Source organism: Rutilus rutilus (genome assembly GCF_951802725.1).
Source record: "Rutilus rutilus genome assembly, chromosome: 10".
In the NCBI taxonomy this organism is placed as follows: Eukaryota; Metazoa; Chordata; class Actinopteri; order Cypriniformes; family Leuciscidae; genus Rutilus; species Rutilus rutilus.
This window is the reverse complement of record NC_140215.1, coordinates 12,609,049-12,636,846: the sequence shown is the minus strand read 5'-3', so window position 1 is coordinate 12,636,846 and position 27,798 is coordinate 12,609,049. Positions and strand designations below refer to the sequence as shown.

At 37.3% G+C, this 27,798-nt stretch overlaps 1 protein-coding gene across 21 annotated transcripts; it reads right to left on the bottom strand.

Annotated features, from left to right (window-relative positions):
• Nucleotides 1–372: 372 nt before the first annotated feature.
• On the bottom strand, nucleotides 373–27,798 carry dcaf6 (ddb1 and cul4 associated factor 6). 21 transcript variants are annotated; one of them, XM_084422107.1, is made up of 21 exons: nucleotides 27,349–27,768; nucleotides 23,622–23,683; nucleotides 19,718–19,810; nucleotides 19,004–19,189; nucleotides 18,764–18,877; nucleotides 17,717–17,852; nucleotides 17,173–17,384; nucleotides 13,563–13,656; nucleotides 11,298–11,423; nucleotides 10,749–11,120; nucleotides 9,117–9,293; nucleotides 7,559–7,618; nucleotides 5,328–5,556; nucleotides 4,645–4,751; nucleotides 4,222–4,555; nucleotides 4,026–4,067; nucleotides 2,748–2,886; nucleotides 2,430–2,586; nucleotides 2,245–2,333; nucleotides 1,842–1,947; nucleotides 373–1,005 (listed from the first exon to the last, which is right to left on the bottom strand). In XM_084422107.1, the coding sequence occupies exons 1-21, from the start codon at nucleotides 27,434–27,436 to the stop codon at nucleotides 947–949; spliced, it is 2,982 nt and encodes a 993-aa protein (XP_084278233.1). In that variant the 5' UTR covers nucleotides 27,437–27,768; the 3' UTR covers nucleotides 373–946. The 21 variants fall into 21 exon arrangements, with proteins under 21 accessions (XP_084278233.1, XP_084278247.1, XP_084278244.1 ...); XM_084422121.1 differs by having other exon boundaries at nucleotides 4,246–4,555; XM_084422118.1 differs by having other exon boundaries at nucleotides 11,307–11,423.

The window sequence follows — 27,798 nt, the reverse complement described above, 5'->3', positions numbered from 1 at the left end:
TGTTATTAAATTCTTTATGCGTACTCAAGCTTTCAGTCATGGTTTGTTTAAAATCATAACACATTTAATATTTAAACTATCCTCTGGTACATTGTTTGAAAAGGAACTGGAACGTAATCTGAAAATCTGTAGACAAACATTTAAAAAGATGGCTTGCATTCCTTAACAGTGCTGAATGAGGTTAGCACAGAATGGCACGCTGGATTCATCGCTTCTCCCAATGATCGCTAGTCACTTAGCAGAATGCTCAAGCCAACAGCTGCCACAACAAAAGGCCATCTGTGCTGTTAGGAGAGAGAAACACGACCTGCTAACTAATGCTAGAACCATTTGGCTAAACAGCAGTGGGTTGTATGTATAGACAGAGTCAAAAATGGTTCTCATTTTAATAAACTTTCATAAACATTCCGCAGTGTAACAATGTATAGTGCCTGTTTTGGATAGTGAAATATTGCAAGTAGTACCTGTAATTGGTGTTAGGCAGAAGATGTCTGTGCAACGCAAGATTTAGTAATGACAAAAAGAAGAGCCGTTTTTATACACAACATTGTTAGAGACTAAGAGAACATGTTTTCAGCAAACTCATGTTTGACATGCATAATTCGTGGTATACAAACATCTGAGTTCTTCATTTGAGGCTACAATAAGATTTCACACTTAACACCGTTCAAAGCTCAACCGTTTGATTTAACAAATTAATATTGCACTTAAATACTCTCAAGCACCAGCCGTCTAGTCCCGTCTTTTGATTTCTTACACATCTTATTTGCATGAACTCCCCAGACGCAGTTTACTCTCATATAGAGTAATTAGTTAGAAAAGTCTCATTAAAAAATAACAATGCCAAAAACTGAACTAATAAGGAAATACTCTATTTTGTAACTTGTACAAATCTCAAATGCTCAAGTGCACTGTAGCAAAAAACCATTCACTTTTAGCAGGACGACTACTGTTCATCCTCGTTCTCTTGTCCAGAGCCTTCCGAACGGTCACCCTCCACACGGTCTGAGGAAGAAAGATCAGTCAGTTAGACACCCGTTCAAGGTGGTAAAACCAAATGGTAGTACAAGTAATCCACTGACGAACACTGCAGGTGTAAAAAAAACATTGATAAACAAGACAAAAATTCTTGGTGTTGGGAGTGCTTTTGCTTTAATGACAGCAGAACTCAAGCTGCATGAACTCCACAGGTTTGTGTAAAAGTTGATGATTATGTTTTCCAGCTTGATATGAGAATGATTCAAAGAGCATCTTAGGCTTCAATGGAAGCTGGAAATCGCATGATCAATGTGAAAAATATACAATACCATTCAAAAGTTTGAGGTCAGTACGATTTTTTTAATACTTTTATTCAGCAGGGATGCATTAAATTGATCAAAAGTGTAAGTAAGGACTTTTACATTGATAGAAAAAAAATGATAAAGACTGGAGTAATGATGCTGAAAATTCATCTTTGACATCACAGGAATAAATTACATTTTAAAATAAATTAAAATAGAAATAGTTACTTTAAATTGTAATAATATTTCACAATGTTTTACTGTATTTTTGATCAAATAAATGCAGCCTTGGTGAGCATAAGATACTTCTTTTTCAAAATCCTGCCATCTCCGAACTCTTGAACAGTAGTGTACGTTTTTGACAAGAGACCTAGAAATAGTGCAGAATCATAAATATGTTTTGAATTTTAGGTCATTAAAATTTTTTTTTTTTTTTTTTTTTTGCGCATTTTCAATATGGTTTAAGGCTTTTAGACCTCACTACAAATCTGCTACATGAATATATGTGAATGTGACGGATCAAATCAAGAGATATTCAAAAAGGAACAGGAAGAAGTTCACCTGTTCTGATGTGATTTAATGATGCCAGCATTCGGAGCATGAAGGAAGCAGGGACGGTGATGGTGTTTCTCGTCTCTTCCAGCATTAACTCATTACGAGCAATCACCTACAACACAGAAACAGAATTAAATCCATATGTACATTTATAGAAACGGTCACTTTACTCCTATAGTTATAGGCATTGGCAGAGATATACATATAAAACTGCCTTTAAAAGCCTCTATTTAATAGATTTGCCAGCCTGTAAATCAGAAACAGTTCCTTAGACAACCTAAGAGCTCTGGTGCTCTCTAGTGGGGATTTTAATTACTTCTCAAAGCAAAACAGCAGGCCTGTGTTACTGCATGCACTTTAAATACACATCAAAACATAACTTTATTCAAACAGAAAACATTGTCCATACCTCATCAGCAAGGACTCTGTTAAATGACGGTGACTGTTCTAAAGGCGACCACAGCTTAATGTCATAGTCAATTCCAGATGAAGCAAGAACTGCAAAAAAAACAAATGATGAGATCCAAATCATCTAAAATAAAGCCTTTAATGCTTGCTCAATCTATCGTTTTTAGTTGGTTTTTTTTTGCTCACTGGGGTCAAAAGGGTGAGGCTGCAGGCAGTTGACCACATGGTTGTCGGCCTCCAGCAGCATCAGGTGCTCTCCTGTGTGTCTGTCCCAGATGAAGATGTGGCCACAATCCGACCCGCTCATCACAAAGTTATTCCCCCAGAAACACGACTCCTTAATCTACATGCACAGCCAGGTCAATAAAACCAAATGTCTGTGAATGGTTCTTTACAAAACATGATTGTTTGTGTACTAGAACTAATAATGAAATAAAAGCAAGTTGCTATTTGTGTTCAATATGCATCAGACTGTGAACAGACTCTAATACACTGCCAGCGTACCATGGTCCTGGAGTTGCGGTGGCCCTTATACATCATCTTGACAGAGGGTCTCCTGATGTTCTGAGTCTCACTCTCCTCCATCTCACGTCTTTCTTTTCTCCTGCGGAACAGCTCCTGGATGCGGGCTGCGGCGGAGCGTCTATAAAAATGGAGCACATAGAATATCGCTCATGAAATGCACAAAAACTTTAAAACACACTACAAATCAACAGCGTCTCAATGCAATATTAGTCCAGGATGGTCAAATTTTCACAAGCTTAAACAGTTTCGATACATCTTTCAGCATTGAACTAGAGAGACAATATTTTATCTGAATTGATTTCTACATTTTCTGCAGAAAATATAAGTGTCGCATGACCGTGCAAAACTCGACACGATGCTAGGGTGTTGTGGGTCAGTCCTCAAGTGTTTTTTCTATATCCTGGTCACTAGAAATAGCTAAAATCTGTCCTTAATGCAAGACTATGGCCTGTTTTATCATCCACCCATATCATGATCTAACAATAATAATAACACAGAATTAACTTCTATGTGTATGTTAATATTATGAATTGTTTTGTTGATATTTCACTTACTACAAATGTGTTTTCGATGGATATACAATGGGACTTTGTATTTTGGTTAATGTCTCTTTAAGAGAACATTTTTGGAGTTAAAACAACTTTTAGTAGAGAGCTGTGAAAGCATGGAAACTGTGGAAAACATACACTACCATTGAACTTGCAGCACAACGGTTTTCAACTATAACAAATGTTTCTTGAGCAACAACTCACTCAGAATATTAAAAAATATCATTTTTGAAGGATCATGTGACACTGAAGACTGGAGTAATGGATGGTGAAAATTCAGCTTTGCCATCACAGGAATAAATTACATTTTAAAATAAATTAAAACAGTTCTTTAAAATTGTAATAATATTTCACAACATTAGTGACTTTACTGTGTTTTTGATCAAATAAATGAAGCCTTGGTATCATTTTTTGCTAGTTTTTGTGGAAATTTGAATACAGGTTTTGAACTCCAAACAATTATACCCAAGGTAACTTGTAAATTCATGCATGAAATTAATTAGCTAGGTTAGTAACTAACCAAAGGTTCATTGCTCACACATTTTGTACAGTCTCACGTTAATAGGAAATTTGCATTACATACATTATATAGTGAATAACATTTTACACAGCCACACAATATAAAATGTCAGGTTAATGACAAGTAAATAAAATCAGCACTCCTTGCAATTAGATAATATTAGTGGCTGTCTTTGAAACATCACAGTACCTTATCATCCTATCACCTACAGCTGATCCTCTGAAATTAAATCTAATGAGAAGAGTAGAATTTTACTACCAAAAGATAAACACTGTTTAACACAAACATGCTCATATTTGATGGGACTTCCCGTCTGTCATAACATTTGGCTACACATCGTGAGGATTTGCATCATTATACATCTTGACATGACGAGAGTCCATACCTCTGTCCCTGACCTCCTCTGTACCTGGCAGAAGGGATAAGGATGGGGTCGTCGTCACTGTCATCAGAGTCCTGATTATTTCGGGAGGGTTGAGTCGAACCCTGACCGCCCGTTCCTGCGGTCTCGCTCCTCCTGCAGTCCTCCGAACCAGCAGCCTGGAGCTCCTCCGAGGGACGGGGTGCGCTGGGACGAGCGGTGTCTTCGGTAGACAGGCCCTCTAGTGGTGCCGCCGGTGGCGTGCTGTTTTGAGAGCTGATGGAGGGCTTTTCATTGCCACTGTCCGCAGTTTGCGCCCCATCGGGTGTGGGTTGATTCTCTGAGGGTGGGCTTGACCCTGGTTAAGTGAAGTTAAGATAACCCACAAAAATAAGCCACACATCCTACACAACTTCTGTAGCAATGGGCATGTGGTTGTTGACTCACTCTGCACTGAGGTTTGTCCCGTGGGCTCCTCTTTGGTCTGGCTCTCACGCACCTCCACAGGCTTGTGTCCTCCACAGCTGCCCTTGGCACTGGACGCTGGGCTGCTCCTGTACACAGATTCCGACAAAAGTCAGTCATCTGTTTCTTACAAAAAGCTATTCTTAAAAATGACACTCAAAATGAACAAAAGGAGGAAGCCAGGGATAATTTCAGACAGACATTTGCAATTCGTAAGAATGGGTCTTTGTGAACTTGTTTTATATGCATATATTTGACGTCTGGCAAATCTATGCAAGAACACAACCCTTTGTTTTGAGTTGAATGAAAGTAAAGACTTGTGCTTCAGTAGATAAGTCACATGTTGATTCAGTAACCACTCTTGCAGACTCAGTGAAGGATTTATCAGACTGATTCAAAGTAATATATTGCGAATTTGTGAGCCTTTATGAGTGATTCATTAAAGAACCAGTTCCTTGCTTGTGAGTCAGATTGCACAAGTTGCACAGTATGTTTGCTGTTTGAACAACGCAAAAGAAAGACATATCTTGGGATTATTTTTGGTACACAATTTTTTTTATTCAAGATATGGCGATCGGCTACCATGTGCAAACTAGGCATTTGACAGCGAGCCTTGTGTGAGTGATTTGTGTGCGGTGGTCAAGGCTGATTCTCTGGCCACTCACCACTCATCGGTGAAGTCCAGTTTGATGGTGCTAGTGGTGGTGCCTTCAGTGCTGTAGTGCAGACTAAGGACCGGTTCTGCCGTGCCCGTCCGGCCAGGCCCTGGAGGAGTGCTGCTAGTGCCAAGTGAGGGCGCTGATGTGGATGGCACGGTTTCTGTAGTCTCTCGGGAAGCTTCACTGATACTTGCACTCCGGTCACCGATTACATGTCCTGCTGCTTCTGCACCTCCTGGAAAGAAGACAGAGGAAACATGAGGGATGTAAAACTGAACTTTCAGAAAGTGTGTTTTCCTTAGGAATATTCCATTCGTCATAATTACAGCTAATGATGCTGCTGTTCTGAAATATTTTCTTGTGATTGTCGTGCCTAGTGCAATTGTGAAAAGTACCGCTACGGTGGTACAAAGTTGATACTAAAATAAGAAAAATTATAATAATAATAATAATTGAGAAACACCTCAATTCAGTACACACATAGTAGCAGCTTTAGATGCTCAATTTCATTAAGAAATATTAGCTTTTTTTTATTTGTTAATATTTACATGAATGTTTATTGTTTTCAAAAAAGGATTGTAACAGCACTTTCATTCTGCTTTGTATCGTGGCAACCCTAGTGCCTGGCATAGTCTCAAAAAATGAAATAAAAAAGGGAATTGTCTTTACTGCAAAACTGTAGTACACATATAAACAATATATGTGGTGGGAAAGTGAGCTGCATACAGGGACTTCATGCTCTAAAGAATTAGATTAGAGTTTGTTAAAGTTCAACAACTGCAAGCAGTTAACTCAAAGCAAAGAGATTTAGTACAAAGAAAGTGAAAGTAATCAAAGGAGTTTAAGCTTTCTTTGAACAGCTTGTTCTGAAGGGGAATATGTGCAGACACCTGTATGGAGTAAAGAGGACTGCCATAAAGAGGAACTATTTCCAAAATATGTGTTTCCACAGTTCCTAGGAAACATTCCATATTCCAAAGCAGAATAGCAAGATCATTTTAAAGGAGTCATATCATACTTTTTAAAATCGTTTTATTCATTTCGTTTTTTCACTTATAAATGGACCATAAACAAACATCATTTAAAAAATTATAATTGAAAAACATCAACAAAAAGTGCAAAAACTGAAAGTCTGCACAGTATTTGTCTTATCTCCCTCCTTATTACTTCACCAACAGGCCTGCACCATTGCATGGGTGTTGTTAACATACACTACCGTTCAAAAGTTTGTGTGTTTATATATGTGTTTTTTTTTAAAAATAACACTTTTATTCAGCAAGGATATATTAAATTGATCCAAAGTGACAGTAAATACATTTATAATGTTACAAAAGATATCCATTTCAAATAAATGAAATATTCATCAAAGAATTCTGGTTTCCATAAAAATATTAAGCTGCACAACTGTTTTCAACACTGATAATAATAATTTTAAATGTTTCTTGAGCACCAAATCAGCCTATTAGAATGATTTCTGAAGGATCACGTGACACTGAAGACTGGAGTAATAATGCTGAAAATTCAGCGTTGCCTTCACAGAAATTAATTACGTTTTACATTTTTTTTTAAATTGTAATAGTATTTCACAATATTACTGTTTTTACAATAATGTTAATCAAATAAATGCAACCTTGGTGAGCATAAGAGACTTTTCAAAAACATTTGAAAAAATCTAATCGACTCCAAACTTTTGAATAGTAGTGTAAATGTGGAAAGTCCTTTGTTAATATTGTTAATATGACATTGCCCTTTTTTTTCTAGCTTAGTTTCAATAAATACTATTTTGAACTGGGAAGGAAGTTCTGTGATTCTGGAATTTCCAGAATGTTTTTATAGCACAAAAATACAATTCTCGTGATACGACTCCTTTAAGATAAATTCTGATGTTGCAAGCCCACATCAGTCTCACGGAGACTCATTAACTAAAGAATGAGAAACAAAAAAATAATCTTGTGTGCTTGTCTACAGGAGATTATTTGAAAGATGAGGTTTATATGAACTTGGCCCCAAAGAAGGGGAGAAAAAGTGGTGAGAATTATTGACTTAAGCGTATGTCCATTAACTGATGATGCTTCACAGAAAGCCTCTGTATCTTTCTGAAGTTTCTCTGTTGACTGAAAGAGTCTTCTTAAGATGACTGAGGACAAAGACAGCTCCAATCACAGAAGCACAGAGCTCAGGCGCAAGGGAGTCAAAGAAAATCAGGAAAAGGGAAGGAAAAAGAGGAAAGGACGCACCCTGCTCCTCATCCAGAGTCATGGATCCGAGCTGTTTGTTTACCACAGATGAGGGAGAATCTGAAACAAAAATAAAACGTACTGAAAAACTGAAACAACAACAGAGCCGGTACAAACATAAAAGTGCAGCCCTAAATCCTCAGGAAACACACTGCAGCACAGGTAGGATAAAAAAAAAAAAACTTCCCACAGCAAACTCAAAAGCCACAAACTCTGTAAAGATGAGTCTAAGAGGCTTAATTCTGAGTTAAAGACACAAAGCCAAGGGTTAAAGATTGTGTAGGCTGTTCCTAAAAAACATTCAGGAGGTCAGCAAATAAAGGAGCACAGTTTATAAAGAACAAACTGATGCACAGCCTTCTTTAATGCAGTATTCACTTCCAAGCAGAATAAGTCATACAGCAATCCGTAGTTCAGAGGTTGAGGATGACGGTGACAGAAAAGCTTATTCAGATGCCAGACTTGCGTTCACACTGACAGTGACTTGCAGCTACAAAGCAACCAGAAGTCATTCATTTTTGTTACAGGTTTGTGAATGATGTGATGTCAGGATGTTGTTAAGCTAACAGCGCAATACTTTATGCCCCAAAATACATAGCGCACACTAGGGCTATCAAATATAATGAACTATTCCTGAAGTGCCTGGCTTCAAAGAAAACAAATATGTTCAGTTTGCCTCTAACCATTTCATATTTTTCTTCAAAGGGCAGAAGAACAAGAGAAGGTTTGAAAAGAACAAGATAAATGTGTATCAGTGTTGAAAGTTTAAATTGGAGGGAAAGAATGCCAAACAGCACCAACCAACTCTATATATATTTGTGTGGTTGCATTCCAAATGATGGCATACACATGTTTGACATCTGACCTCGGCGCCAAAATCTAGTAAATTACCTCACGATCCACACAAGCACTGCTAATATTCAGCAAAGATGCATTAAATTGATAAAAAATGTCAAAAAAAAACAAAAAAAACATTTATAAATGTCACAAAAGATTTCTATTTCAAATACATGCCGTTTATTTAAACTTTCTATTCATCTAGGAATCCTGATAAAATATAAATAATAAATGTTTCTTGAGCAACAAATGAATGATTTCTGAAGGATCATGTGACACTGAAGACTGGAGTAATGATGCTTTGCCATCACAGGAATACATATATAATATTAAAATAGAAAATTGCAAATATATTTCACAATATTATAGTTTTTACTGAATTTGTGCAGCCTTGCTAAGCCAGAAAATATCCAACCAAACCCAAACTTTTGAACACTAGAGTATGTAACATCACAACAAAAACTAAGGGGCTGCTTTTGCATCGGGTTTGCATCTGTGATGCTTTAAGATGTCACTAGGTTTTGAAACAGAGCTCTGCTGTTGGTAAATGTAAGTGTGAATGAGCAGAAGTTAGATGTGTGCGCGTCAGTGTGGCAGAGGAAGAGGAACACACTTGATAGCCAGAGGTGCAGAAGCAAATCAGGACAGCCATGAGACAGGCAGCCAGAGGGGTCAGGAGGTTAAAGGAGAGCGGGGATGCGGGCTATGAGGGGACGGTAACCTGCAGGAGGGCCTGTGTCAGAAGCAGCAGCAGCCGTGTGGGCTGAGCTCCGTGGTCTGGAGGTCACGGGTATAGAAGGGATTGTGCGTCTGCCCTGTCCAGGGGGGTCGGACAAGAGAAGCAGTCTCTGCAAACGTCTACACACTAAACTTACCGGCAGCCGGTGAGGACCATATTCTGACAATGTGGGGTCAGAGGGAGAGAGAAGGGCAGGATGGGAAAATTGATGGGAAGGGGGGAAAGAAGAGAGTCAAATCATAGATAAGGAGGAATGATGGGTAAAAGTGCAAATTAAAGATTGAAGCTGTAGGCTGAGTGATGACAGAAATGACTGCAGGGTTTCATCACCCGCCGCTAAAAAAAAAAGTGCTTTAAACTCATGTTCTAATGGAAACGCACACATAAAAATGCCTGCAATGACACCATGAGCAAATAGGAAGGAGAAGGCAAATGACATCTACATGTTTCATCCTGCTTCTGTTTGTGGGATTGTTGATGCAGGCCTTAACGGCACTCAATGTTCAAGAAAGAAACCCCACCTGAGGACAATAAATCGGTAAACACAAAGGCCTTAAAAAAGGAAGCACATAGTGGTGTCATATGTGACATATGTCATATGACATATGACATATGACACGACATAATCATCGTGGTGATGATTGAAAGCTGATAAATGGACCCATTATAAAAACTGAATGAGATGAATTTGATTAGAAAGTTCATAATAACCACATCATATTTATGGAGCAGATACAATGACTGCATTTACATGCACAAGAAAATTCTGATTGCGCCAATGTCTAATGTAATTCAGGGAGCTGCATGGGGAAAACAACCAAGCCATTGAAGAAACATTGGTGTTTTTTCCTCCACAAAACATTAAAAGAAATGAACATAAAACAATATACAACACAGTTTAAAAGTTTGGGGTCTGTAAATTGTTTAAGTGTTTTTGAAAGAGGTCTCATTCTCACCAAGGCTGCATTTATAATGACCAAAAAAATACAGTAAAACAGAATTACTGTGATCACAAATAACTCTTTTAATATGTTGTTCTGTTTTATTATTTTTGTGGAAACCGTGATACATTTTTTTCAGAATTCCATGGATAGAAAGTTCAAAAGAACAGCATTTAATTGAAATGGACATCTTTTGTATCATTATAAATGTTTTTAATGTCATTTTTCAACAGAAAATCTTACTGACACCAAACTTTTGAATGGCATAGTATATGCTTGCTGATTAATATGTATAGAGGAATATTTTAATAGCTGTAGAGCAGGGTTTCTCAAACTCGGTCCTGGAGGGCCTCGGTCCTGGAGGGCCACTGTCCTGCACAGTTTAGCTCCAACCCTGATCAAACACACCTGAGCAAGCTAATCAATGTCTTCAGGATCACTAGAAACTCACAGCTAGGTGTGTTTGATTAGGGTTGGAGCTAAACTGTGCAGGACAGTGACCCTCCAGGACCGAGTTTGAGAAACCCTGCTGTAGAGAATGTAAATATAACTGAATAAAACCATAATAAGTACTTTAAATGGCAAATGATGTGCATGTAAACATGCTCATTGTCTCATAACATGTAAATGCAATCAAAAAGATACGTGACTTTTGTCAATTGTGTCATCTTACCAGATAAAGCTGCCTCTCTAGATGGGGTGGGTGTGGCTGAAGGAGTGGGTGTGGCCGAGGGAGTGGGCGTAACCTCATCCTGGCTCTTCTGCTCTGTGTCTGGGGAGGAGAGGAGAGAGGAGGATGCACCGCTCTCCATGGAGGAGGAGCTAGATGGGGGAGGAGCTGTCACCGTTGAGGAGGAGCCTGAGGAGGAAGAGGAGGAGACAGACTTGGGGAGAGGCTCTGCAGGTGCAGTAGGAGCAGCAGGTGCGAGTACAGCATCAGTGGCAGGCGTCTCCACCTCCATCACTCTTTCAGCCGACACCACAGCAGGCTCCTGTGCCTGAGTCTCCGAGGTCGCAAACGTCCCTTCTGGTCGAGCTGCTGTACCTGAAGCCAAATCATTAAACCTCGAGCTTAACTTTTTAAGTAGAGGACATTTAATTACAGACTTTACACCCTTTCCTGTGCAAATGATTCAATGCACCATTCAATGGATGATGTTAATTAACAAATAGATCAAAGTTGAAATTGTCTCCAGAGAGTTCAATGCATTGTGGACCTGACCTGTTATACCTCTGGGTCGAGTTTGAGGACGTGCTCTGCTGCTCTGGGCCTCGCTGGCCTCTTCGAACCAGCGTGACAACATGTCCGACATCCTCTGCATGAGCGATACATTTGGACTCTGCTCTCCTGCAAAGACAACATATCTCTTCATAATCAATATCAAACCAGATCAGAACCTCAAATCTTTCCACTCACAGAAAGCAGAAGCACTGGAAGCCTGCTGTTCGCTTCAAGAGCTCGCTGCAATACACCAGGAAGTAGTGAAGTGAAGCAGTCTTTGGACTAAAACCCTGTGAAAAGCTAACAAGCTCCCCGGACTGTGAGTGTTGTTGATATTCATAGTCGGAGGTACTGAGAGAGATTAAAGATGTATTGAGAGACACTGGAGACTGAGGGCCTCAGATTGTTAAAATAATGGAGGAGAACATATTCTGTTCATAGAAGAGACAGCTGGAGATGAAGTGGATGTGCAAATGAGTTGTGTTTCTACTCTGATACATTCTTCAGCAAAGATGGTCTTTAACGTTTGAACTTTTCAAAAAATAAAATAAAAATTATACAATATAAAATAAAATAATAATATAAAAAAATGTATATAAAAATTAAATAAGAACACAATAATAATATTTTGGATTAACTATGATATTTAGAAATAAACCTAACCTTGCTTTTGATGATTACAGTGGTGTAATTTAAAGTGTTTTACAACCAAGTACTACAAAAAGCCATGAGCATGAAGCTTATCGGTATTAAACACTAGGCGGGACTGGTTACACTTATCAGGTTTTATAAACTTCATTATTGATGTGGTGCGGCTGTGACTAGGGAGTGCTGATCCTCATATAAAAATATGCTGCTTTATGGCATTTTGGACTGACAGATGTTGTATAACTAATAAAACATACAATAAAACTGAAATAAAAATATTAAACTTAACTTTGATATTTTGATAAACCTTTATAACAGTTTTTTTGGTGATTACAGTGGAGTAATTTACAATGCTTAACTACAAAGCACCACAAAAAGCCATGAGCAAGGGGATTATAGGTATGAAATATGGTGAGGGATGACTTACATGAAGAAATGTAATACTTCAACTTGCTAAATCCCTTGCTAGCTCAAATTCCCAACCCTTAGATGGCAAAAGTAAAAAAAGTACGACATCTATTAACATCAATCAACGATTTGTGATTTCTGATATAAGAACACTCATATCTGAAGATCTGTCTGTTAACAGAGCCCTCTGTGTTTATTTGCCCGTGTATATGTACCATCCGTACTGCTGTGTCTTAGGCTGCGTTTACACTTGGCATTAACATGCGACCTGTATCCGGATGTTGTCCACACGCGCGTTTCTGATCGGAATTTTATCGGATCAGTGTGTCCTGGTCCAGAGGTAGTCGAGGTTGTGATCGGATCTCAATGTAATGTAAACGCAATCTAGCCATCGTATCTGCATTCACAGTTCGACGTCATATAAATCCCTGCCCACTCTCTCTTAAGGCTGTTGGAAAATAATGGCTGGATGCTGTTTTGACAAGAAATTAAATGCATTTCAACTTGACAATAATTTAAAACTGGTTATTTCCACTTACATGATATCATCTGTGTCACCTTTTATTTTAATTGTGCAACATTATCTGAATGAGGTCATTGTCAGCGCTGCCGGTGTATTCAGTTGTGATTTTAATGTTATATGTGTTTATTGTTTCTCCATGTTTATTATAAATAATATCTAATTTCTGTCTACAATATATGCATTGCAGCTACAATCTTATCACTTAAACCCGGATGATATGACTCGTATAACATGATCAACCCAGTTATTTTTGAATAATCAACTTTGGAAATATTTATACAGTAGCTTACGCGTTCTCCTTTCGATCTTTGTTTCATCATACAAGACTAATGTTGGGAAACTGGTAGATTAAGTACCCTATTTGAGATTGTATATGGACAAATCACAAAAATCATGTGCTATATGGGCACTGTCATTGATAAAAGCGAAAATTGTAAATTGTAAATAAAGCGAAAATTGTTTTATGCTCCATGACAAAGGCCTATTACAGACCTAATTTAAATATTGTGCAGGTAACAGAAATCCAATCAGTTCTCCAGATACAGTGAACAAATGTAAACGTGCTTATTGGCTGATGATCAGATCTGCTTGTTTGGATCACGGTGATCGCATGTTAATGCCAAGTGTAAACGCAGCCTTAAGAATTTGTGACATCGATAGGGCATGTCTGCGTGTTCTCATCTTACCATCGCGCTCCCTCTCGCTCTCAGGCCGAGCGCGCGGTCCAGTGTCTGACCAGTCCCCTCTCAGACGCAAGCGCTTCACCGGCGGCTGCCTCAGCTGTGGGAACACACATCAACAAGCTGCCAATCACAGTCAAAACCTCTCAGACGCCCTAAAAATAACACTCTCTACCCCGAGCCTTGACATCACTTATCTAGACTGGCACGTTTGCAGGAATAATGACCAACAGACATTTATATGAGGGCAAGTCTAATAATGGTAAAGGAGGGTTTAGATGCCCAACCCTACAAAGTGAAACGGAACATCAACATGGTTTTCAATTACAATATTAAGTTCACTTCAACCAAAGCTCAACATGAGAAGTTAAAGTAATGTCTATTTGTTTCACCAATTACAATGTAGTACAATTAACATGTGATGACTCTGTACATCAGTATCGCTTATTTTAATGGCTTTAGCATAATAAAGTTTGTAAATACATTAATACTGTACAATACATATGCTTTTATAGACTAGCCCTAAAAGGGATAGTACACTAACAAAATATTCTGTCATTATTCAATCATATTCATGTCTTTCAAAATTAAAAGACGATATTTTGAGTGGAGTCACATTGGATATCATTGATTTTCATTGTATGGTAAAAAAAAATCCCTTTGTTCAACAGAATAAAGTAGGTAAATTAAGACAGAATTTTTATTTTGGGGTGATGTATCCCTTTAAAATTCAACACTAAATTTGATACATTGTGTAACAGTATCCAATCCAACAAGGGGTCCGTGGTCTGAAAAAATGTAAGACCTTGAGATGGTGATAGGATAAACTATTGAGGCCACCTTTCCACGTGCCTCACTCCTCACACAACTTTCACCATCTCAGTCAGTCAGGACACTCTATTTTGGGTGTCCGGGTGTATTAACAAGACAAGCACCAGCTCTAACATAGCCACATTAGACTAAACAGAGCACATCAGAGACCAATGTGTTCATTCTAAAAATAATATAATAATGAGCACTGCAGCTTCTCCCCACTTCACATGAAGGGATAAAATGAGCTAATCTTTTTTTACTTTGTTAAGAGGCCGGAGAGGACACATGCAGACTGTCAAGGTTCTTGTGGTTAAGGTGCTGTTTATTTAGAGTAAAACTTGCAGAATGGCTCTGTTACAAAACCATTTATAAATAAACATTATACTTAAAATGTAAAATTGAATACTTGATTGATTTAACCTAGTTTATCAGCAGTTAACCTCCATTCTGTTTGCACACCATTCATAAGTAAACCATACTCAGCCCTCAACAATTTGACACCGCACCAGCTCCACATTCACTGATCGCAAAACAATTGATTAAAATCTTGGTGTTGTAGCAAAGATTTATTGAAGCCAACGGAACCTCCTTCGCTCTCGCTGGCGATCACTGTACACTAGGTGCCTATTTCTGTCTCGGCAGTGGAGCTCTGCGTGTTTCTGCACCTCTATTTGGAAAGGAATGTGATCGCGGGGGATCCGGACACAGCTGATCACACCGTACGACAGCTGAAGGGACCAGAGCGGTGACCCAGCACATTTCACCACTACTATCCCAACACAACACAAGTCTGTAGACTGGCAGTTTAGATCAAAGAGACTTGATTAAGTAATAGTAGAAGCAATTAATAATGTTCTAATTCTATTTTACCAAATCAGCATATTAGAATGATCTTAAGGATCATGTGTCATTAAAGACTGGAGTAATGGCTGCTGAAAATTCAGTGTTCAATCACAGGAATAAACTACATTTTAAATTATATTAAAATAGAAAGCAGTTATTTTTAATTGTAATAATATTGCACAGTATTACTGTTTTTATTTTACTATTGATAAATGTAGCCTCGGTGAGCATAAGAGAAAAATACTTTTTTTTTTTTTTTTATCAAGGGGCACGTCATGCTTCTGGCTGGCTTGTCTTTTCTGGTTGCGAAAAATCTACTCATTGTGACAGAGAAATTACTTGTTGCTGGAAACGTGTTGCATCAAGCCTGGTTAGTACATGGTATACCAATCACAAAGCCTGTCTAACTTTCTTTGCCATTTCGTTCCCTTAAAGGTGCACTCAGTCATTTATTTCCTCAAACATTTGTACACATAAAATAAAGGAATGGCCACGAAAACTGCACAATTTCACTTGCAGAATAAATCAATTAAACCATTAATATGGTTTTTAATATATAAAGATCCCTATATAATTTTTTCATTCCCTGGCCACAATTAGTCTTAACAGGGGAATGTCACTCAGAAGTGTAGCAAGCAGTGATCCACATCCTAAACCAAAGCAGCAGTGTCTTTTGATCCATCCTCTCTGACACTTCTCTAAAAAACTAATTTCAAACTGCATCACTGAAGCACAATACTGCTGAGGATTACACAGAGTACATGAGACAAGTGCGCAGAGAACTTCAAAAGTCCTTTATTTAGTTTTTGCCTTAGGCAAGAACAGTAACTCCACACACTTGCCCCCAGACCAGTCGCTCTTGACTTTCAGATGTCTGGCTCCATTTCCATTAGGGCTTCACATCTCATGGAATTAAAATCGTAAGTGCGATTTGATCTTGTGTGATTAATAAACCGCGAAAGGTTGCAATTTGATTACATAATATATAGTCTGAATGCTTTAAAGTTAAGAAGTGGCACTCTGGTGTCTGCAGTCGAGTCCACATACTGTAGGGGGATGCTTTCACATACTAATTCAGTTCACTTTAAATTCGTATTGTGCTCGTTCGCAATGTGCACAGAAAGCCCTACAGGTTCACACTTGCGTAAATTTAATTTATTCATTTAAAAAGTTTAGTTTAAAATCAGCACGAAATGTCAGTTAAGATAGTCTTTTCTTCCCTATTGTGATGCATATCCGAATTAAACGGCTTCTTGAACAAGATAAAATGTTGATTTTGTCCATCAGGAATTGATTAGATTAATGGATTGTTGTGGTTTGCTATTTATTTCATAAAAAATATAAAAACTGGCAATTTGGATTTCATGGTGACTTTAAATCATTGTATAACAGTCCACAAGTTAACCATGTCACTGTTAAATACTGAAATGTCTGGTATTTGTAACATGACTAATATCACAAGAACTTCTGTGGCAAGAGATATATTTCAGTCTAATCAAGCTCTGTGTTGTGGGTTTTTGAGAATTTCCTTTTTGTTCTGCTCTCACAATGTGAAAAACACAAGAGACACTGTGTTCTTGTGATCTTCTTATCCGATTTAAATATTTTCCATAAATTATTCCACTAGTCAGCACTTGGAATCTATCGTATCTTTCCACAAATTCTCCCTCACATCTTTCTCTCTGCCTATTTTCACAGGGTGCTTTAAACCCCTACTTTTCTTCACTTCGGATCCCTATTAGCATCCCGTACTGAGGGAGATTTTCTGAAGTAGGGAAACGCAACAGACAAAATATTTAAATTTTTATCTTTCTAAAATGATGTAAAGCATTTTGAATTTATCTGTCGATGTTTTTCAAATTTAGTAAATTAACTCTTCTCTGAAACAAATGAACTCAGGTGCACACCATAAGCTCTAGTGTGAAAATGGCCAAAGAACATCCTGCTGATATCAGCTTACCTCCTCTCGCCGCTCTTCAGAAGGGCCCTTGAGCTCTCTGGCCTGGTCATCTTTGGGGTCAAACAGGTAGATGTAGTCAGAGGAGTAACTGACCAGCACTTCTTGTCCATCTTCACTGTAACACAGAGAGGTGACGCGACAGGATTTGGTGGACAGGTGGGCTGGGACAAAACGCACACACATGCCGGTCGTCCCTCTGCCCATGTAGTTACCTAGCGAAAAACAGAAAAACATTTATAAGACAACATGATGCAACATTCAAAACTTAGCTTAATATTTTAAACAAGCTTAAAGTAGGAACTGAATTTTTCGGTGATTCAGAGAATGTGAAGTCATCTTTAGGAGAACTTAAAAATATAAGCTATCCTTCTCAAATGAGCTCTGAGAGTTCAAGACCTCTCGTTGTGGTATAAGTCACAGATCCATATCTGGCTCCTAATGCTAAATATAAACGATTGTGAAATCATGTGGTAGGTATGTGTTCCTCTCTAAACAAACATGATTTAAAGAAAAGCTGAAATGATGAACATGAACCATTTCTCACCCGTAGCTCTTGTTCCCAGCATTCTTCTGTCGTAGATCCTCACGGAGCTATCTGAACAGCCCACAGCAAGATAGTAGGGGACTAGGGGGCAAATGGATATTGAGGTAGCGGCTCTCCGGCAATTAATCAAAATGTCCTGATAAGGGACAGCAGAGAGAGAGAGAGAGAGAGAAAGTGGGGAATGACGTCAAATAGACAAACAGAAAATAAATATGTGGGATGTAACATTTGAAAACCACAGCACAGGTTATCAGGACATCGTTAAATAAACATTAGTGAATCAAACACAAAGGGCAAATAGAGCAATTTTTTTTTCCAGATTGACTGAGAGTATCATTTGGAATATAACCAATAATGTTGGTTGACTTTCAAAAGGGCATGATTTTTTTAAAACAAGTCTCTTATGCAGACCAAGGCTGCATTTACTTGATCAAAAATACAGTAAAAACAGTAATAATGTGAAATATTATTACAATTTAAAATACCCATTTTTATATACCCAAAATACCCATACCTCGCAGTATCTTCACAGATGAAGGCATCAGATAACAAAATACCGAACCATATGGCATTTATTTTATTATTATTTATTTATTATTTCATTTTTATAGCACAAGCACACCTTTTAAGCATATAATATAGTCCCGCCCACAAAAAAATCTCAATGGTTTAAATCCCACTTCACATGTACTGTATATTCAATCTATTTGATTCTACTACTGGCAGAAAACAAGCAGAGCACAAACAGTGTGTTGTCTCTGTCTTACAAACAAATGCCTTCTGATAGAAACAGAAAGCAATCATGCCTTCAGGCCAATACCATCCTCACAGCACACGCTCTGTGGGTTGAGAAATCGAGGTTGCAGGCTGCTTCCTGAGAAATATATCTGAGGTGCGGGAATGGTGACATTGAGGGATGTGGGAGGGGAGCCTGATCTCAGATCAGTACAGCAGCCCTTCCCTAGAGCTCTACCAGGAAGAAACTTGGTGAGCCTTTGGGTATATTTGGTGATGTATGTATCTACAACATGTTCAAAGCATTCTTACATCTTTACAGTCCTCCTTTGTGCAGCTCGTCTTCATCCGCAAGTCAAACCACCTCACTGTACCATCTTCTCCACAGGACAAGAAGGTATAGGGGTCATTTGGCACCGTCATTATCTTTAGACAGAAACAGAAAGTAAGAAATATGTGAGACGTCAACCTCCACCTCACCACACATCGACAACAAACGAAGACACTTTGAGAAGCACGCTTTGTGGATTTTATTTCCTCTAACACCTGTACCTCATAAGCAGTGCCATAGTGGCATGTGAACTGGCACTGTCTGTTGATCTCTTGGCTCTTTTCTGTGTGTGTGTAGAAAATGATGCCGTCTCCTGAGCAGGACACAATCTGTTGATCGTTAGTGTGGGGCATGAACTTTGCGCTGAAGATGTTGGCCCGATGTCCTGAACGAATAGTCGTCTTGACCTAAAGGAAAAAGCACAACGATTTTAAATGGAACAAACATGTCAACAAATACGCCACGGTTCAGCACAAGTTTGGTTTAATAAAGCTTTGATATTTTAAAATGATCAGCATTCAACGCATTAACCTTTCTAGATAGCTTAGAAAATTCTGGCTGATACGAATACAGATAATAATTTTCATGTTATGGCCAATAACTAATAAATGGCTCATATTAAAAACTCTATATTCTGTGTTGTATATAATTTTATCCAAATAGTGTTTTATCTAAATTAAAAAAAAATAAACTTTAAGTGAGTATTGGATGATGCCAAAGGTAATCTAAATTTCCTCTAAAATAGAGGTAATCTTATACAATATCGACTGATACCGATAAATCAAAAAACTTTAATATAGTCCGATAACCAATATGGTACTGATTGTACGCCAGCGATTCAAAATAATCCATTATTGTAATAAAATGCATACAGTAGCACACATAACAAAAAGTGAAATGCAGTTTTATTTGTAGCAGTTTTGTCTTTAACTTACCTTTCTGTTGTAAGGGTTTGTGATAACCAAGTTAGTGTCATCGGAACCTGATAAGATGTATTCTCCTGTTTCATTCCAGGATATGGTGTTAACCTTTAAAGAAACACGAAAACCAGCTGCTATGAACACCAACATTGATTGCTCTAAAAAAGAAAAGCTTCATTCTTCTGTCCCATAAACTGTGCCATTATTTAGCATAGTCCCCATCATTTTCTTTAAAGAAATATTTCACCATAAATGAAAATTCTGTCATCACTGACACAAAAACCCATATCATTTCTTCTTTGGAACACAATTTTGAAGAATTATTCTTTTGTGTTCCACTAAGTTTCTATCTGATGACATCATTAACTGAGCTCCACTGATAACACCATTATTTTAACCATCACATAACATTTTAGAGCTGAGGTAGAGTGTGCTGCCTGTGCCTTTAAGAGAAAGCAATCAATATTTCATTAACTCAAGGTTGATACGCTCTTTTCCTCCCCTTTCTAGAGCAGCTCAAACATCATCACACAGGGTCCATTTCCTTTGACCTCTGCCTTTCAAAAATAACATCATTGGGAGGGATTAAGCATTTATCCCTCATTCTGCTCTTCCGCTTTTCACTCTACTGCTCTGCTTTGTGTAGTGGGGAGATGGAATTAGATTGTGTTAGATTTAGTAAGATGCACTGCATGTTAAAATAACAAGTGTTGAAAGCGGTCTGAACTGTGTCATTAGGGAATGCGGGGAGTCTGCTTTATAATGAGGCAACACTGGAACAGAACCTGAAACGTTACCCCAAAGTCAGGTGATAAAAGACATCTATCTCTTCTTGAAGTTAAAAATGCACAGTGTGCATTTGTCCTGGTTTTATACACCAGCTGACACAGTTTAAAAAGAGTGAAAAAGGAAGGCCATAGAGAAAGGCCATCTGATCAAATGAAATAAACAAACTGTTTATAAACTGAATCTGTTAAAAATGTTCACAAATAGGGATAGCTTTTATAAAGCAAAAAAAGTGACACAAATTCTATGTTCTTTTTAGGGAGAGAAATAGATATGTATGATAGGCAGTTTATGGTCAAACACATATTTTTCTTTAATTTATGAGAAATATTTAGCCCCAACAAATAGAGAGATAAGACTAGACCACTAGTTATCATTATCTATTGTTACTTGCAACCCTATTACACATTCATTCATTCATTCATTCATTCAATGAATTATGCTTTTATAAATGTTTGCTTATTTAATGTTTAGAACAATTAAGTAAAAAAAAAAAAAAAAACGGATCCGTCATTTAGGTCTTTATACAGCCTGGATAATCTGTTAGTACTCCATTGGTCTCAATAGATTTATTCTGAGCTTTGATGTGAAAGGAAGCAGAAAATAATAATAATGCAAGTAGGGCTGTCCCCGACTATGGATTTTCATAGTCGAATCAGAATCGTCATGTCTTGCCTATAGTCGACTAATAGTCGAATCATGTGGGTGGGGCTGGGGGCGGAGCTTTAACGTTTCAAAGCCGCGATGTACAGAAAATCACACAATTATAGAAGAAAATGTATAAAAACATTTTGGATCAATAAAACTAAGAAATAACATAAATAACTCCAGAAAGGCCACACTGCAGACAGGATTTGCATTTCACATGCAAATCATATTAAATCGGCTAAATTACCTGTGCGAGCAGGCCAGCCTACAGCACAACATCGATGCACCGAAAAAATAAACAATTAATTTACTAAATTAAATTAGAACAGAATATACCTTTCTAATAAATAAAAATACAAAACGAAATAAATCAGAATCAAGTCACAAGATGAGCAAATGTGTGCAAAATGCTTAAAGTGCAGAGGAACATTCAAAACACAAGCCACAAATAGTTTGATTAGATAACCCTGACAGATTAATAAATAAAATAAAAATAAAGAAATTATTAAAATAACGATAGTAGCCAGAATTTTCAACTTTGTCTTTTTAACTGCAGAAACAACAATAAATGCTAAACTGGAGAGGCAGTCTTTTTAGCTAAAAATGTTCACAGCATCCAGAAATCAAATTAGAACCGGCTGAAAAGTTTTGAAATCACTTGTACCCTAATATAACGTTACCTGATCGAGAGAACAAATCCAGTCTTTCACTCTGTCTGTGTCCGTTGGAGTCTTTTCAAATTGTGCGCGCGGATAAAATACATTCTAACGTGAAACCCAGTCTATGCGTGAAACGTGTTAACGTTGGCCGGCAGAAGTGCGATCATGGTTTTCCTGATGTTAAATCCAGCCTAGGAGAATATCCTTTCTGATGGTGTACATCCACACTTTAGATTTTCTTATTCCAGACATTGTTAAAGATTTAAATCCTTGCCGCGAAGACGCTCCTCTGTCGGTCACGGATTGAAAGTGAAACTTAAATCTGTCACGGGGTGTTTGGATTTATTCACGCACGTTAAAAAAAATATTTATTAAAAGCTTCTTTCTTTGCACATTTTTATATACAGCATTATCATAATAGGCTGAATATTAACGTATTGACATAAAAGCTAGTTCTATGTGAAATCAGACATTGAGCGCCCTCATATAGCCAAAGTGGCATGATCCTCGTTTCATAACACCTCTGCGAAGATTCGACCATGAGATCAGTAGTCGAATCAGGCTCCTCCTATCGAAGCATCGAATCTTCGACTATTCGGGGTCACCCCTAAATGCAAGTTAATTTCACACATTTTAGAGTCCTCCAGAACAGATCTGGCACTTACTACTGACTACTATAATATAATGAAATATTGAATATCTAAATGTTGCTTGCAAAAAAACTATACTACTGTTCGATAAAAAGTATTCGACTGTTTTGATAAAAAGCTACATTTATTTAATAAAAAAAATTTAATTAATTTAAAATTGTGATGGCCAAGCTGAATTTGCAGCATCATTACTCCAGTCTCGCCACATGATCCTTCAGAAATCATTGTAATATGCTGATCTGAGGCTCAAGAAACATTTCTTATCATTATCAATGTTAAAAACAGTTGTGCTGCTTAACGTTTTTGTGGAAATCATAATAATATTTTTTTCAGGATTCTAAAATGAATAGAAAGATTTAAAGAACAGCATTTATTTAAAAAGAGAAATCTTCTGTAACATTGTAAATGTCTTCACAGTCACTTTTGATCAATTCAGAGCATCTCTGCTCAATAACAGTATCAATTTCTGTAAAAAAAAAAATCATTTCTGAACCCGAAATGGTGCATTTCGTCAGAATACAATATCTTTTTTTTTTTTTTTTTTAAATGGCTGTCAATTGAGAAAGATGCTCATTGCAGCCAAATGGTGTAGTTATGACATCTAGCAGCAGGGGTTTTACAAATGTGATGTGTTATATCTGCTTATTGTGAACAATCCTTGGTAGACCATATTAAACTTCAGCATTCTGTTCCTGCCCATGTTCAGGCCTCAAATCCTCACGGTACTGTAGTAAAATACAGAATCCTTTTCACTGATACAAACAAATTGAAAACTTGCGCCAGCTCGGTACTGCAAGTTTTTTAAAGCCCGTTAACGGATGTTAGACTTGCAATTAAAATAGAGTACATGTCCCAGCAGTAAAGAAACATTGACAAAATGACGTCCCCGGTGGCTGTCTGGCGCCTATCAGCTTTTGAGTTTAAATCACTGACAGATAAAGAACAGGAGCCACAGATAAGTGGGTAGAAAGAGACGCACACACAACACTCACACTCAATACAAGCACAACGACTCATTCCCCTGAGACAAAATAACCCAGACAGACACATTCTCCTACAGGCACATTTGTCAAGGAAAAAAATTAATCAACAAAAAAAAAAGACTGCTGGGGGGCAAGAGCATCAGACACAAATGGAGACTTGAGTACAGGTGAAACAAAGGGTTTAGTGACTTACACATCCATCGTGCACACTGAGAACGGCTTCAAGCTTCAGTCGTTGCACAAACTCTTTTCTCCCTACAGAAAAAGAAATAACACATTTTATTGAGGCATCTCCTTTCACTTACAAACTCATTTGCATTGTCTGTTAAACCACACAAGAGAGTATTCACAAGGACATACAACTGATGTGTCCCACATTAAATACACATTTAATTCTGACTGTTTCCAAACAGGTTTCTTCTTCCCATCATCAGAATTTTGAAAGAAATTTATTTAGCAAGAATGAGACAATAAAGGCCTTTATATTGTTACAAAAATGCTGTCCTTTTGAATTGTCCATGAATTCAGAAAAAAGATGTATCAGTTTCCACAAAAAATCTGTACAACTGTTTTCAACACTGATAATAATAAGAAATGTTTCTTGAGCAGCAATTCAGCACGATTTCTGAAGGATCATGTGACACTGAAGACTAGAGTAATGACTGTTTCATCTGGGCGATAACAAGACTAAGTGACATTTTAAAATGTACATTTTAAATTCTATTTTAATTCTATTTTTAAAATGACAATATTATGTCACAATATTTGTTTTTACTGTATATTTGATCAAATAAATGCGGCCTAAAGAATGGTAGTGCAAGTAGAAACATCAGGCCACTCAAACAAACAACAGCAATGTGTTGATAGCACCACAGTGTTAACAGTTTTTGGTTGGAAGTTGGAAGTCAACCACTATTGCCAAAATGACACCTTTCAGTTTAAACAAGATCAGCATATGTCCCATTTACTCTTAAGTCAAGACAAGGTTCTATGTCAAGAAAAATAAATAAAAAGACTGCTGGAGGGTAAGAGCATCAGACACAAATGGAGACTTGAGTATAGGAGAAACAAAGGATAAGAATATGAATTATTATATGAATAACATGCACACTAATCTAAGGTTGAAAGCGCATTTATGTTGTAAATCAAAGCTGGAGTGTGTATAAAACTATATTATGTGCCTGAGGAGGCTGGAATGATTGTTAATGGCTGCTGATATATCTTCACTGCTTTGGAGAAATGCCAAAACGCTATTACGTTACCTCCTGTATTTGCTGAGTCGCTGTCCAAAGACGGAAAACATCCTGCTGTCATACACTGCTGTGGTAATTTCAAGTTTGAGGATGTTGTTTTGTTTTTGTTTGTCTAATCTCTTCTAAAATACCTCAGATTTATTTGACATGCAAATACTGTAGTTTAGACCCAACAATGCTGGTGCACTACGACGACAATAGCAAGCCACAACTGGCACTTCTTGCATTAAGAAACATTTACATCATTTATGTTTTTATTCCTGACAAGCAGATAACTGCGTGTGGTTGGTAAATGACAGATCTTTCCATGGCTGTATTTTCAGCCTGTGTAATAAGGAGCTACAAATAGCAAGAGGCAAACTTAGGCCAAACATTTTCAATGGTGCAAGCCTGGAGAAGAGCAACAGCCTGAGATGACATTGCTCTATATGCACTGATAGTACAACCTCTATACTGGCAGATCACACATGCCAAAATCAAGCAAAAGCTGGTATTCACTTATAAAATGCTAAATCTCAGCATTTTTGGACTGGGTTGGGATTTGTAGACTAGAATTTGAGAACATTTGTAGGGATGTAAATCTACTCTCACTCCATTCACAAATGCATTAAACAGATACTCTGTTGTATTTTTGGCTGATCTTTGTTTCTAACGGTTAGCGCTGGCAGGTTTCATAATATGAACAAGAGCCGAGCTAAATTTGGCACACTCTGAATGATATGCTATCATCACTATCTGAATGTGAGATCCAGAGCAAAACAGCTCACAGACACAAAACACTGAACATATTGGAGCAAGTCATTAACCAAACAGAATTCAGCATCCGATGTTTAGGGTACAGAGAAGAAATGAGCTGAGCTGGTCTTGTTTAAAATACATATTTGGGTCAGACCAGGTGGATTCTATTACATAAGCGTGCTTTGAAGTCTGCCAAGACTGGCTGACACTTCTCTCAGGTCTCTCAGCTCAAGTGTAATGTTGCAGAGAGGGATGTCTGACTACACAACAGAGCTACATATTATTCACCAGTGAAGTCAAATATTCTTCTGCTTGATTTGAGTGAAAATGACTTTTAGAGGTCAGATAATGTCAGATTCTCTTCACTTCAATTCCTATTTATTCCTATAATAAATTTTCAGTTTATGGAGGCACAGTGACAGGGTAAGACTGAATCAAAATATGATTGTGAATTGAAAATATGAAGTGAAATGAATGAAAATGATGTCTACCATTTCAATTAAATTAAATTCACATTTGTATAGTGCTTTTCACAATATTGTTTCAAAGCAGCTTTACAGAAAATGCATGTCTACATTACAATTTAGATTGTGTCAAACCCTAACCCTTACACAAGGCGATAATATTGCTTTACAAGACTAATATAGTGCAAACATCATATCATGGACTAGGTTTGTGGCACTTTTTATGTTGTTTTTTGTCATTTTGGATCTTAACGGCCTCTGTACCTCTTCACTTTCATTATATGCAAAAATACAGCACGGACAATCCATGATTTAACTAATTTTGTGTTTTACAAAAAAAAAAAAAAATCAATCATGTGAAGGTGAGTAAATGACAGAATTGACATTTTTGTGTGAACTATGAACTTTTTTGGAAACATTTTTCAATCCTGATTTGGTAACACTGAGGTTCTCGATCTAAAAATAAATAAGAGCTAAACTATTTATGGCAATAAATAAAATATATCTGCAAGCCATATCAATCTGTAACTGAAAATCAAAACAACAATAAATGTTTTGTGTCAAAATGACTAACAAGTCATTGTGTCAATGACTAACAAGTGAAATTTTGTGGAAAAATAAGCTTGCTAATGTAAAAAAAGAAAAATCTTGTCTAAAGTTATTAAAAACATAGGCTAACAGATCAAAAAATAAAACAAATCAGTGGCAGTGTTGTGTTTTGCATGTTTTGATGGAATATTACAACCTCTTCACACTATGATTCCCTTCAATAACATAAAGACTGACAGTCAATTACGCAAATTTGCATTCATAAAAAAGTAAAAACAGAAACCTAATAATATCCCATGTTTCATGACAGATAGATCCTTCTTCATGCTTCTTAAATTATATTGCTCTTAATTGTTAGAGCGATTTAAAAAAATAAAAATAAAAAAAATAAACGTTTTTGGCACTTGTGAGCCATTTTACAAAAAAAATAATCGTATACATAAATGTTTTCTTCGATATTTTGGAACATAAACAACCTTTTGAAACAATGGACTTATGAATCATTGATACCTAATGAATCATTGGTCTATTTCATTTTTGATATGCAATTGTGAGATATGCATAATTGAAATGGGTAAAATTAAAAAGGAAAAAAGGAAGAAGAAAATTGTAGCCAAAATACAAGTAGCCTACTTCCCCTTAAATCTGAAAATCTGAGACAGAGCTCCATCCAGACCAATCAGTTTGACATTTCATTATTTGTTTTATTTTTTTCTATTCTTAACCAAAATGTTAACACTGGTACGATTCCATTATGCCGTTCTGAAAACAGATCAGCATCAGAGTAACAGGTCAGATGATCTTTAACCAGTCCCTGTCCTGTGTGCAAGCTCAAATGACAGCTGTCACCTAAAAAGGTCTTCGTAAACAAGTCTGATTTTTAAGTGTGTCATACATACTGGTCGTAGTTTCTTACCTAAATATTTTGTCCTGACCGCAAATGGATCTGTGCATCCAATGGTGCGTTTTCTTACATCCCAAATGAGGTTGCCAGAGCAGGACATGTTGTTTAAACCTTTAACGTTGAGACATGCATGGATGAAAAGGGGAGAGCAGACGCTTTTCTCTGTGTTTGTCTTCCTTCCGTGTCGTTTGATTATTATTGTTTCCCTACACAAAGCCTAATATAGTCGGTCATATAAGTTCATCGACAACTGATACTGGATGAATGAGAGAATATTACTCCTCGATATCGACACCCCCGCGGCGATCCGTTTCCGACACTACGTCCATGATTGCTTTAAGGTGTAGTAAAAATATTGTGCTTCTTGTTTGGCTATCCGCTTTAGCCTCTGCTGCTCTGGTACGTCAAATCCATCTCGAGCCCAAAGCCAATGAAGGGAGAGAGGCGCAGTATGTTGACTGT

Coding starts and splice junctions, on each gene's coding strand:
- dcaf6 (XM_084422107.1), bottom strand. CDS start 27,436: ATGTCCTGCTCTGGCAACCTCATTTGGGATGTAAGAAAACGCACCATT. Junction 23,684..27,348: donor GGTCAGGACAAAATATTTAG/GTAAGAAACTAC, acceptor CTTTTTCTGTAG/GGAGAAAAGAGTTTGTGCAA. Junction 18,878..19,003: donor ACTATGGCACTGCTTATGAG/GTACAGGTGTTA, acceptor TTCTGTCTAAAG/ATAATGACGGTGCCAAATGA.